General features: G+C 40.5%; 1 protein-coding gene across 1 annotated transcript in view; it reads right to left on the bottom strand.

Moving 5' to 3' along the window:
- PDHX (pyruvate dehydrogenase complex component X) overlaps window positions 1-13,748 on the bottom strand; it is a 33,550-nt gene extending 19,802 nt beyond the window's left edge. Inside the window, exons 1-3 of the mRNA XM_059474661.1 lie at window positions 13,570-13,748; window positions 7,160-7,243; window positions 2,344-2,444 (exon numbers count right to left, since the gene is read on the bottom strand). Of these exons, the coding sequence (XP_059330644.1) occupies window positions 2,344-2,444; window positions 7,160-7,243; window positions 13,570-13,711 (327 nt within the window). The 5' untranslated portion in view covers window positions 13,712-13,748. The remainder of the gene's footprint in view (window positions 1-2,343; window positions 2,445-7,159; window positions 7,244-13,569) is intronic.
- Window positions 13,749-13,916: the final 168 nt, after the last annotated feature.

Raw genomic sequence — 13,916 nt, 5'->3', positions numbered from 1 at the left:
GATAGCTCAGAGGCACAAAACATTTTTAAATTCCCATTAATTACATCACGTGTGAAACTTCTGAGTGGCCCTTGGAAGCACAATCTTTTCAATAAGTAATCATCACCCCGTCCACAAACCTGGCACAGCTCATTTTATAAGCCTTAAACAAACATCTACTGAACACCTAATACAGAGCAGAAATATCCACAGATAGTGCAGAAAGACAACCAAGGATCACACACTGGAGAAAAAAAAAAGTCTGAAAATTTCTGACCTTACTGCTCTCTAGTTATTTTAGTTTCTGAAACATCAGGTTTTCTCTGTACTTTTTAGGAGACTGGAATAAGAGCCTGTCTATCCTGTACTCTAACTCTTAGGCCCACCATTTCTAGATTCCAGGGATTAAAAGAATCCATTAAAAACTGGTTTTGCATAATGATCTGTTCATGTTACTCCAACAAAGCTGCCTCTCTTCCCTTATTCTGAAAGATGTTATAGTTATTTCTACCTCCTGGCATCGCCTTCTCAGGTTCAGCTCTTGGCATTGGATTGTTACTGGATCATACAGATATAACTAAGGCTGAATGTCACTGCTCCATGACACTGATATCATCTAGCTGCTGCAGAGTCTGGCTTTGATCTATCAAAAATGTGCCACAAGAGCACTGCACAGAGAAATTTTGAAATTTGCAATGCATTTGAAATACAAGACAGGAAACAAAAAACCCCCACAGCTTCTGAAATACTAATGTTACTTGTAGCCATCATGGATTACTATCAAAGAAACTAAGCAAACTTCAATTTAATCTCTCTAGGACTAAGTCTTTAATACTTTTGACAGAGAGAATCCCTGTATCTTCCCCTCACACTATCTAACAAAGCAGTGACTGCAAATGCAGAGGCAAACTGATTTTCAGAAACATTCAAAACTGAAGGAGAGAGATTTAAAAATAGTGAAAGCATTGCCCAGCAATTATTTAAATAACTACATGGAGACTAAACACAGATTAAAAAATACGTCTGATGTGAGACTTCATCCTGGCATGGCAAAACAGATCCTCTGAAACCTAGTAAATGCGTTCTTCCACAGTTGAACGCAAATTTAGCAACACAATTAAAAGAAGGAAAAGTATTTTAAAAACTTTTGTTTTAAATACAGTAGTGCTTAAATACAAGTTATCCTGCAGAATTCAAGACTAATGAGTTTTTGTAAGCCCTGATAGACTTCATTTCCAGCTGAGTTCTATCTTACATCCCCTCTCCTCCCTCTATCTCAGCCCCCTATCTATCTCAAGACTTTCACTTTTGCAAAGGATGTTGCCTTTGCTTATACAAAAATAGGAAGATACCAAACAGAACATCACTTTTCAAATGCTGCCACAGAGGAAACTACTCTCCCTTTTCTGTTTTTGCAAAGGATAACTGTGCAAATACATGCTGATGTAAGAAAATGCAGCTGTAGCAGAGATTGGAAGTCAAATATACCAATCCAAAAAGCTCTTGTAATAGCAGCCCAAACACGTCTGACTGAGCATAGGGTAGAATTTTCTCATGGTTCCAGGAACCAGTTTGTACCTGTTCCCATTCTGCTGTTTCCTAAGTAGCTGGACTGCAATTAATACCAGCATGCCTAATTTGTACAATTATGTGATCCACACCTCATGGGTAGATGTGCCCTAAATGAGACCTCCCTAACTAGATGACATAATATTTACTGAAATACTCATCTCTCATTTTTATTCATTTTTTCCCAAATTCTTGCAATTCACCATGTTGTTTAATTATTGTGGAGGGAGAGAAGAAACAGCTGCAAGACACCACCAGCTGAGACTGCTTCAGAAAATTTCCTACTCATCCCAGTTCTTGCTCTTTCTATTAAGCTTAATCAAACTAATTTTGATAGAGGAAATTATTAACTCCAAGAACTGTTCTCTGGGTCAGCCCATGTTGTATAACATGCCACCTTGAATGACTAGCACAAGACAACCTAGCAGAGAGATGACACATCCTGGGTAAAGCACCACCCAAAATTCCAGATTCCTACTGATTGTTAATTGTTTTCCTATAACTCAGAGTAAGAGGTGTCATAAACTACAACATTTTGTGGACATAATTCACCAGGTGTAAAACATGCAAAATAACAGCTTAAGTGAAAATCCATTAAATATATACAGAATCATGTACCAATAGTCTGGTACACACATGGCACAAATGGGGCAATTATTTCTCCCCAGGAATACAAGCAAGTGCATATTTCTGAAGGCTGAGCAGAAATTCAGCTATCTAAACTAGTTTTTGAGGCAATATGCTAAACAACAGTCTGAAGTTATAACACCCTACTGAGAAATGCAGGATTCCTACCAGTATTTTAGCCAATATGCCATCATCACTTGATTCCATGGTAACCACTGCTTTGTCCGTTTCAATTTCACACAATGCATCTCCAACATTCACTGTGTCACCTGCAAAATACAACAGAACTTAAGAATACTTACCCTAAACTTCCTTTCAGATTTGTTTAACCATGGAAGATAGATATTCACCATAGAATACAGTTATTTTGTATTCCTTAATAAGTTTTATAGCTAGTTGATCCCCCATCAAAACCTATCATATTGTATCTCTCCTTTCCAAATAAAATCACCAAGATTCAAGAATCACAAGCTGCTGTGACAGAACACTGACATGTTCCCAGTACTGATGTTTTCAGCAGACTTTCCAAGGGGAAGTATAATCTTTTCAATAAGTAATCATCACCCCAAAATTTATTTTCAGAACCCCATACTCAGTAGCACTGCCATGAATAAAATACTGAGCCTTCCATATTCACTGCTAGACACCAGTCAGAGCACGCTATCTAAAACGGCTTAGGACAATGGTATCATAGTTCAGTAACGGGTGTCTACACTATTAAAAAAATTCAAATAAACCTCAGGAATTTTATGTCTTTGGGAAAGCACAGCTGGAAGCTTGCTTAATCTCCTATACAGTTCAGAAAGGTCTTTTCAAGCATTCATTCATACTTACTAAGTGAAATAAAAATATGCACAAGTGCTAGAAATTGCTTTTGCTACATTACACAAATCCAAGATTAATTCTGAAGCATACTTTTCCTCTGCTTTTGAAGAATATCTGTATCTGCTAGCAGATGATAAAGATATTATGTGTCTGGATTATTTCAACAAATCAATACTGACTAGATGTCCAACACTAAAACTGATATTACATTAAAAACTGTTAGGTAGTTGTATGTTTTGCCTTCCAACAAAAACCAGCTTTTTTTCCTTATAGAGACATACAAGCCTAAAGCACGCCTACAATTCCACATAAGGTAAAATTCTAGTATTTCCCCATTACCAGAAACACTACAACAGCATTACCTGTCTAAGCATTTAGCTGAACTACAGATATCACTCCATTGCGCTTAAGGAGCAGAATTAAAACCTAGTGCAGGTTACCACCTACATTTAGGTAAGAAACAACACTATAAAAAAAAAAATCTCCTGTTTCAGGACTGCATGAATTAGAAAAGGAAAATAAGGTGCTGAATAAAAACATCAAAAGCTCAGTTACCTACAAAGTTTTTAAGTCATAAACGTTCCTATTACAGAAATTGGTAGAGAAATATACTTCATTTTTTTAATGTAATACTCTAACAGCCACATTCCACTTTGCAATAACTAGAGCATGAACAGTTTATAAGAGGAAATCAAAACTCTAGGCTCTATACGAGTGTTTTAATTTCACTGGATCATTAATTCAAGTAGGCTATATATCAGATCATTAGGCAAGTACTTCTCAGTTGTTAAATCAAATTGTTGGGCAAATTCTCTAATTTACAGAGCTAAGATTGGCAAGCAGAAAGGAAGTTAACTCTGTATCTTAATCTGCCATCGGACTCTAAGTGTTCCGCACCATTAAAAAGAAATCTCAGTTCTCAGAGACCAACAGCAGTATCTCCAGCAGGGTGGGCCAGCCAAGCAAATACCTTCATCCGTGTGCTTGTCACATGTCACACCTCAACTTGGGTACCTGAAGCTGTTCCCAGAAAACTAACTTCATCTTGCACAGGGAGGGCAAGGAAGTCTTCTAAGAACTGGATAAACCACTTTTCCACTACCTTTGTCTAAATTTTCCTTTCATTGCTGCAGACAAAGTTACCACAAAATTGAAAGGCAATTGAATAAATACAGGGTAAGAATCTACTTCAGAGCAGCATTCAAGTCCTATACCTGTTTCAGCACCCAAGTGCAATAGATAGGATCACAGTTACTTTCATTAGAGATTACAATATTTGTGATAGCTCCTAATCAATGCCCAGGTTCATGCCAATTACAAATCAGCTTTCCCAATAATTAGGATTTGAAAGAACACTTTTGCAAACCATATCTTTGCTTTTACACTTTAAACCAAGCAGTGTTTGCAACAGAAGGTGCCTGAACTAAAGCTCTCTGAAATTATATATACAATGCCCTTGAAAAATTTTGTGTGGGGTTCAGGTTTTCTGTTTATTTTTTTTTTGGGGGGGGGGGGGTTTGTTTCTTTATTTGTTTGTGATTTGGTTTTAATGACTGAATTCCCATAGCTAAACTGAATGGTTAGGATCTCTACTGAAGCAGAGCTTCCTTCCAGGAAATCCAATTGGCATCCAGTAGCCTTGGTGCTCTGTTGAACTACTGACAGACAAGTATCCAAATCACAAGATACAAACAGCATTTCTTAATGTTGCAAATTAAATCAGAGTTGACTGAATAGATACTGAAGTCCCTGGAGCTGATGTCTCAAAAGGTAGCAAAGCTGCACTGCATGTGGATGCTGCCAGCACTGTTGTATATTCTGTTTTCTGCCCACATTAACAAGAGGATTTTGGTCTCCTGGGCTGTCAGTCTACCAGCTTTCATCAACGTTAAATTCATACATAATAAATACAAGTTTTTAAAAACATAGTTTTATCATTGTGAGAATGACTTTATTACCCACAGGAATCAACATGAAACTGCATTAACAATGAGGAGGAAAAGTAAAGATATCAATTAAATTCAGTGCCCTCCCTTCTGTAGTAGTGAAATTATCTGTCCATCCTGTGAAACCATGAAATGAAAACATCTGAGACTTACACAAAGAACAGAAAGACTATCAACATAGTATTATACTGACCCCTTCTGGTTATACAGTGGGAAAAACATTTTGTACGCAAGCAGCTTGCTTCTGTCAACTGCTTAAAAATATTTATTTTCTTGGACATCAGATTGTCAAACATTCATAGCATTAACACTGCTTTTACATGGCAAACACTCTAGAGAATTAAGTAGTTAAGAGCATTCCTTAAATGTAAACATTAAATCACTATTTTCTTCAAAATTCATCTTAATTATGTCTTTATGTTTATTCTCTAGACTGTTAGAGGAAACAAAAGTATTGATAGGAATTAATTATGGTCATAGATGTGGCCAGTAAGACAAAATACTCTTTGGGTTTGGTCTTCTTTCTAAATAGAAAATCAAGCATTAAAAATACTAACATAGTTTTCTTTCAAAGTCTAATAATCAATTAAGACTTGGTTGCAATTTAATTAAAATAGGTGTGAAGCTTTTTTTTCTTTTGTGTTAGGGTGGAAGGCTAATGGAAAGACTGAGAAAAAAATTGTATAGCTTTTACACTGTAACACTTTTTTAATGAGAAAAATGGACTCATTCATGTTGGGAGCAAACTGGAATTTACTTCAACTCCTGCCATGCTTTCTTTGTTTTCTCTTACAATTTTGAATGCTATAATTACTGTAAAACAAGCTATTGTTGATATTTAAATTTTACAACTATTGACAACTAACAAATATAAAAAGGACTTTGGATCATTCTTTCCTCTCTGCATCATCTTGGACTTTATTAACTAAAGCTTCACGTTTCAAGAACACTGGTGCAATTTTTTTTATTGACATAAACTTCTGAATTGTTCCCAGTAAATTCTGCAAAATTCTTACTAAAAGTTTCATGAGCAAAAGGCCAAGTCCACTACTGGAGCAAGAAGCTGTCTTCCAGCTAGCTCTCAAAAGGTATTCAAAATGTAGGAAAGCAATACTCTCCAGTAACACAACAATGGGAGCTGTATCAACATCTGCAAGGATAAGCCAAAGGAAAAGGCTTATCTAGGCACAATCGTCAAAACATTTTAGCTATCCAAATTGTGTCTGTCAAAGATAATAAGCTTTAACATATTTTCTTTTCTCCAGATGTATTCATCTTTTCAGGAAATCTAAAAATGCCTGTGAACAAGATATATTCCTACTGCTATCCAAAAGCCTACAATGCACAATGAACAATACCTATCTGGAATCCAAAACTAAAGTCAAAACTCAGGTTTGATACTAAATTGAAGAAGGGACAGGGCAGGAGTAAACAGGACAAAGGTCTCCTGACAGAACAGGAACCGCTGATTCTTCTACAGATCATTTTTTATTTACATACAACCTACGTGAAGGCAAAACTTGATTTTTATCCAGACTTTTTATCCAGTTGCTCCAAAATATTTTAGCAGAAGCACATAGTTGTCAGAGCACAAAGTTCAGGCTTTTTTTGGATGAGGAGGTTGGTTTTCAGTTTGGGTTCTTTTAGGAAAAATTTCCCCATTTGGTATTAGGGTTATGAAAGGAATCTCAATTTCTCTCAATTTTAACGGTAGACTATAATTAAGATATTAGAAAAGATATTCCAAAAATAGCATATCTTTCATGATATTCCATAACACAGCAGAATAATGAAAGAGACCCTCCCCAAAGTCAATGGCTCTCAGACTTCCAAAGCTACTGAGCAGCATGACAAAACTGGGAAGTAAAAACAGTACACACACACTCACACCCTGGAGGAGCCTAATGGAAATTTTTCAAAAATATGATCAATGCAACCTTTTGGAAGACAATGAAGCAAAAAAACATTTCAAGAATGAACAATTTCAAAGCAGGTATAGTTCATGATGACAGCATCCCCACACCAAATACTTTGCTTCAAAATACTGATCTGTACTATAGAGCACTATACTGATCTGTAACCAGGAAGAAATATCTTATTTTTTATTTCTCTTATTTTTGTCTTCTTTATTAAGAATTATCTTATTTTCACAGAGTAGATTTACATAGCTGAAAAATTACAAAGAAACGTGACCAGAGAAAATGCTATCTTACCTTCCTTTTTTAACCATTTCACGATGTTTCCTTCTTCCATTGTTGGAGAGAGTGCAGGCATAAGAACTTTGATACCAGGTGTACCTGCAAAACAAGCATGTGGTTATCTCAACAGGTACTTTTTCAGTATAATTCTTTCCTCAGTTAACTGCAGATGCTGATGACACATCTCTTTCACTGATGAAGTTTGTTAATGTTTATTTATCCTTTTTACTATAAAATTATATCTACTTTGCAGAAATTGCTTGATTTCAAGTTTCAGTGATTTTGTCTTGGCTCAGTAAACTCATTTGCAGAAGCAGCACTGTGTAAGAGCAACTGTGTGCCATGTTAGTGGGATTCTTCTGAGGGCAGAGCTCAGGATACAGCACAGAGCTTGGCTTCACAGGAAATTACACATCTTGTCACCTGATCCTCTACACCAAAGAGGACATCAATATGAGGGAGAGTACTTTTCTGAACTTTTAGATATACTTATGAAAAAAAAAAGAATGTTTCTAGATCCATTTTGTAAAAGCAGCTTTCCAGTACCTGATTTTTGAGGCTCTTTCTTGAACCATTATGTCTGAACTTGTGTTACAGAACAGAAATAGACACACAGAAGGTACATTGTATACAATGGCAAGGCTTATTTCTGTTTCATATTCCCTTTCCTCTAATACCCAGCATTAAGGATTGTTATCATTCTATAGGAAACAACACCACATTTCTCCTAGTTGCTGTATTGCTTGGAGTAGTCAGAAACAGCTAAAAAAAAACAACTTAGAAATTAATATTTTTTCAGGTTTTTCCTTATTATCTGCTTTTCAGCTCAAAATTCTTCTAAGTTTTTGTTTTTTCCCTTGTCCCCTTTTTTTTTTTTTTCCAAAAGCTGTGCTAAGGCACATGAAGAACAGGGAGGTGATTCAGGACAGCCAGAACAGCTTCACCAAGGGCAAGTCCTGCCTGACCAAACTAGTGGCTTCGTAGGATAGAATGACTGCACCAGTGCACAAAGAAGGGCTATGGATGTCACCTCTCTGGACCTACAGCATTGTTCTCTGTAAATTGATGAAATAAGGATTTGATGGGTGGACTGTTCTGTGGGTGAGGAATGGGTTGGATCTACAAGGTAGTGGTCATCATCTCAATGGTCCCATGGACACTGGTGACAAATCTGTTAAAGGTACTGGCACATGAAAAGCTGTGATGTGGCAGGTTGTGGCTCACAGCCCAGAAGGCAAATATAGCCTGGGACACAAAAATCAGTGTGGCCAGCAGGTCAAGGGCAGTGGTTCTGCCTCTCTGGTCTGCTGAGATCCCACCTGGGGAAATGCATCCAGCTCCTGAATCCTCAGCACAGAAAAGGCATGGATGTGTTGGAGGGGGTCCAGAGGACAGCCACAAAAATGATGAGGGAAGAAGCCCCTCTTATATGAAAAAAACATCAAGAAAGCCAAGCATTGTATAGTCAACCCAGGACATCAAGGTTGTTCAGCCTGGAGAAGGTTCCAGGGAGACCTTACTGCAGTCTTTCAATAGTTACTAAAGGCGTTTTTAAGACAGATGGGGACAGACTTCTTAATTGAGCCCACAGCAATGGAGCAAGGGGTAGTGGCTGGAATTTTAGACTGGCTGTAAGGAAGATTTTTACAATGACAGAGATGAAACATAGAAACAGGCTGCCCAGAGTGGTGGTGGATGCCCCATCACTGGGAGGTTGGATGGGGCTCTGAACATCCTGGTCTATTTGAAATGTCCCTGCTCGTTGCAGGAGAGATGGACTAGATGACCTTTAAAGGTCTCTTCCAATCCAAACCACTCCATAATTTTTTTTAAATGTGACATGGAAACATTGTACCAAACCTCTACTGACCTAAGCAGCCATCAATGATCCTGACATTTTAAAATGCACCAAGAGCAGAAAGTTATTCCCTAAAGTCCCCAAGACAGCAACACAATCAGGATAATGCTATCAAAACCACTTGAGTTTTGTGGAAATGAGCTCAATTGCATGGTTGATGTTCCCAGAAGACTGCATGAGTAAATGCACTTTTTTTTTTCTCAGTCTTTCCACAGTAATTTCAGTTTAATATTACTCATGACTGCCATGCTTAGAAATGTATCCAGACAATGTTCCTTGTAACACTCACAATTTCCATCTGAATTACCTCCATGCATTTTCTTTAAAAAGTTTCCTGCAATTTCTCATGTAGGACTAACAAACAGAAAAATGAACTGTGTTATGTATGTGAATGCATACCTGTGTTCATTTCCCAAATAAACATTTGACAAATTAAAGTATGAGTTAACAATTGTTTTGTACTATACATATTTACCCAAAAATAATGTTTCTCAATAACAACATGTAGGAAACATTCTACATTACATGATACATTATAGGATGCAAAGTGTTCTCAGTTTCATTAGTCTAACTTGACAAGTCTGACTCTGACAATCAAAACATTATTTTGAACTCATATCCCACAAATATCTAGGTTTACTGAGAACTAGTGGACAGACCTCATTTTAAAAAGTGAAAATAATCCACATTTTTAATGAGGAAAAATTAATTTTTAAAAACAGTGGTTCACATTTCTCTTTCATGAAGAGCTACTTGATTCATTTCCCAGAATATGCTTTGTACTTTGGCACAAATGCAAAAACTGAACAACAAATTTGTGCCACAATAACATTTTCCCTTCAATGTTATGAGCAAGTACCACAAAACATACAATCCATTCTGGTCCTTTCGTAGAGTCAGAAGAGGAACTCCAGCAGCACCTAGCCATGAAACTGACAGATAAACAAAGCTGGATACAGAGTAGAAGACAGGACCTGGTGCACCCATCTAATGCTTATTCCAGAGAGGCCCATGCTCAGAGAAGTTCAGTGCTGTTGCAATTAAGAGCTGTTTTAGTTACCTTTGAGTTAAGGATCATACACAAACCAGGCTTCACTGTGCCTCCTCAAAGAAAAGCAACCTTACAATGTCGAGCTACCTCCACCAAATATTATTTGCCTTCATAAATTAAAAAAAGGGATAGTGAAAGCAATCACTGCATTTACATAAGTTAGTTGCACTGTACAGGCAGCCCTTACAAGCACCTTGGGAAGTAAATATTGCTGCTTTGCAACTGTGGGTCAGCAAAAAGTTCTGGCAATTTGCACAGAATCTCAAAAGCTAAGCTCATTGGCAGATCAGAATTTAAAAACATAAGCAAGTAAAACTTCTGAACTTCCAGTCACCACCCACTGATTTTTACTCTATCAACTGCAGCTGTGTCATTACACTTCAAAAATGTGAATATAAAAGGAGGAAGACTCAAAAAGAACCCAAACAAACTCCACAGAAACAAGAGATTGCTATTTTAAAGACATCTCTCTGTGCATCGAGGAGAATTTGTTCCTGGTGACACATTTTATCTGGGGAGTCTGGCAACATTTCTGCTGCCTTCCCTCTCCATGAAGGCATTCAATGCAAATTTAACCTGTCCCACCAGAAAGATTTCATAACTTCCTACACACATTCTGCAGTCAGAAGAGAGTTGAAAAATGTACAGCAACTTAACACCAATGATAAGATTATGAAACATTAAAAACAAAGAAAAATTGACAGACTTTAACATAAAGAGGTCACTCTATTCTATCTCCTCTTTTTCCTATTTCTCTGTGACCAGCAACTAGGAATTACATTCCGAATTAATTGTTTTAATTATGCAAAACAACTTTACCAGCACCACAAACAAGGACAGAAACACAGAAAGAAACAAAAAATTCATGTGACTTGATAAACTAGATCCACATGAACCAACAGTGGTTCAAATAGTGACTTTTTCAGAAACAGAAAAGCAGAGAAATAAAAGCAATGCTAAAATAAAATTTACTTAAACTTACATTGTCAAACTAAGAACCAAGGGTGAATTTTATGTCCAAATGAGCTGTATTTTACCAGGGAATTTATGACTTCTCATCTTTAATTTTAGAAGCAACAATGAAGTTAAGAAAAATGGTATCACTAAAATACACACCACCTTGGAAAGCTGTAAGTACACTAAGAAGGGTTGAATGAGGAAAGCCTGAATGAGTTAAAGGTGTGATCTACCCACCCTAACACTTTAAAGCTTACTGTAAGGAATTAAAAGATATTAGTCACTCGCCTATCCAAATTTAGAAATTTAATTCCCGCTATATATTAAGTAGTCTCAACATAAAAAAACAACAGATTGTCTGGGAGAACTGTAGACAAAGTTCTTTAAGGAGTTAAATAATAAGACCAATTCAGAAGCAGTTTATCATGCATTATATTATATTTGCATACTATTATATGTAGAAAGAAGCAAGCTTTTTCTAATAAAACCTGGAAATAAATAACATTTATTTCAAGAAAGGGATAGACTTCCCTGTATCACACACAGCAGGTTTTACAAAGGAAAAGATTTTCACACTGCAAAGTAGCAAAGGCAACAGTGCTGGAAAGAAGGGGATGTCAAGGTGATGAAACTGTCTCTGAACTACCACTGAGTTCTATTACACAAGTTTAATGAAAGCTCACTGTTTTGTAAGTGCACTTAAACCTCAAAGAGTTGAGGTTCTTCATGCTCAGCATCACACCAGGACCTCATGACAATGCACTTGATCACCGTTTAAATGTTTACAAGTTGTAACTTACAGAGCAAGTAGGGAAAGATCAAATTTCATTTAAGGATGCATAACTCTTCCCACGTCTCTTAGAGACAGACGAAAACATGGAAGCGTAAATGATCTGCCTGATATCCTGAAAAATACATCTTGAAAGGGTGTTGTCATAACCTCACACTTTGACTTCTATGTAGGAAAGGATGCCAGATATGCAATCAATAAATTCTGTTTTTCCCTTAAAAAACCAAATAGAATTGCATAAAAAATACATCACACACCCTTCTCCAGTTACCTGAAACATTACCAGGAGAATAAGATGACTAAAATGTAGTGGAATTACCAAACATGGACCAAAATAACCAAATAGAAAAAACTTTCTTTTTCAGTGCTTAGTTATACATCCACTTAGAAGCATTCCTGTTTTCAATGGTGAGAACTTTTCCTTATCCACAACAAAATATTTTCATATTTGAAGGCTTAATTTTATTTTCCTCTGTAGATTTCACTTTCTTCCTTTTCTAGACCTTTAACAACTCTCACAAGTCTCTCCGCGTTCTCCTACCAACTCATCTCCTACACATCCCAATGTGCTTTCAGTGCCTCCAGAGACCGAGGCAAACACAGCCCCGTGCTGGGCGGCTCACGCAGCTCCCGGGGCTCCTGCCCAGCTGTGTCCAGCTGTGCCCAGCACACCGCGGGCCCCGCTCGCCTCCCCACCCCGGGAACCCCCCGGGCACCGCAGCTCCCCGGGCCCCTGCCCAGCTCACGGGCAGAGGTTTGTGTCCCGGGGAGGGAGCCCGTGCTGGAGCAGCACACGGAGGGCTGTGGCACACGGGAGGGAGCCCACGCTGGAGCAGCTCACGGAGGGCTGTGTCCCGGGGAAGGAGCCCGTGCTGGAGCAGCACACGGAGGGCTGTGTCCCGGGGAGGGAGCCCACGCTGGAGCAGCTCACGGAGGGCTGTGTCCCGGGGAAGGAGCCCGTGCTGGAGCAGCTCACGGAGGGCTGTGTCCCGGGGAAGGAGCCCGTGCTGGAGCAGCACACGGAGGGCTGTGTCCCGGGGAGGGAGCCCACGCTGGAGCAGCTCACGGAGGGCTGTGTCCCGGGGAGGGAGCCCACGCTGGAGCAGCACACGGAGGGCTGTGTCCCGGGGAAGGAGCCCACGCTGGAGCAGCTCACGGAGGGCTGTGTCCCGGGGAGGGAGCCCACGCTGGAGCAGCACACGGAGGGCTGTGTCCCGGGGAAGGAGCCCGTGCTGGAGCAGCACACGGAGGGCTGTGTCCCGGAGAGGGAGCCCACGCTGGAGCAGCACACGGAGGGCTGTGTCCCGGAGAGGGAGCCCACGCTGGAGCAGGGCAGGGGCTCCGGCTCCGCTCCCGCTCCGCAGCGGCACTACAAGTACGGGATGAACCGACCGTAACCCTCGTTCCCGTCTCCTTGCGCAGCCGGCAGGGAGGAGGCAGGGCAGGGTGAGGGAAAGGTGTTTTGGGTTTTTCTTCCCCCCTTTGCATTATCCTGCTCTGATTCTGATTGGCAGTAAACTCAATATCCCCAAATCGAGTCTGCTCTACCCACGACAGTCATGGAGTAGTGATGTCTCGCTGTCCTTATCGCAGCACCTGAACCTCCTGCTGTATTTTCTCTCCCTGCCCATTCGCGGAGGGAGCTGTGGAGGAGCTCCGCTGCTGAGGAGCGCCTGGCATCCAGCCAGGGTCAACCCGCCGCAGCCACCCGCTCTCAACCTCCTCTCCTCGCAGACACACCCAGAGCAGGGCACCAGCCCGCCACTCACCCAGCAGCTCCCAGGTGCCGTGCAGGTGCCTCCATCCTGGCCGGGCGGGCAGGGAGAGCCCCGCGCCCAGCGCCGAGCGCCCGGCCCGCAGCAGCCGCAGCAGCCGCTCCCCGCCGCCGCTCAGCCACAAGGACGCCGCCATCTTCCCCCGCCCCCCGACCGCGCCGGGGCTGCCCCGCTGCCTGCCTGAGCAGAAATAACCGGGCACGCCCCCGGCGCCGGAGGGCGGCCTCAGCGAGCCCCCGCGCCCCGCCCGCGGCACCTGCCGTGGCATTGGCCGCCTCGATCGCCTCAGGCACGGGCAAATCCAATCGCGCGGACACCCGCGCCCAGCCTGGCAGGTCGTC

Source organism: Ammospiza nelsoni, chromosome 6, assembly GCF_027579445.1.
Source record: "Ammospiza nelsoni isolate bAmmNel1 chromosome 6, bAmmNel1.pri, whole genome shotgun sequence".
Classification (NCBI taxonomy): domain Eukaryota; kingdom Metazoa; phylum Chordata; class Aves; order Passeriformes; family Passerellidae; genus Ammospiza; species Ammospiza nelsoni.
This window is presented reverse-complemented; position numbering and strand designations above follow the sequence as displayed.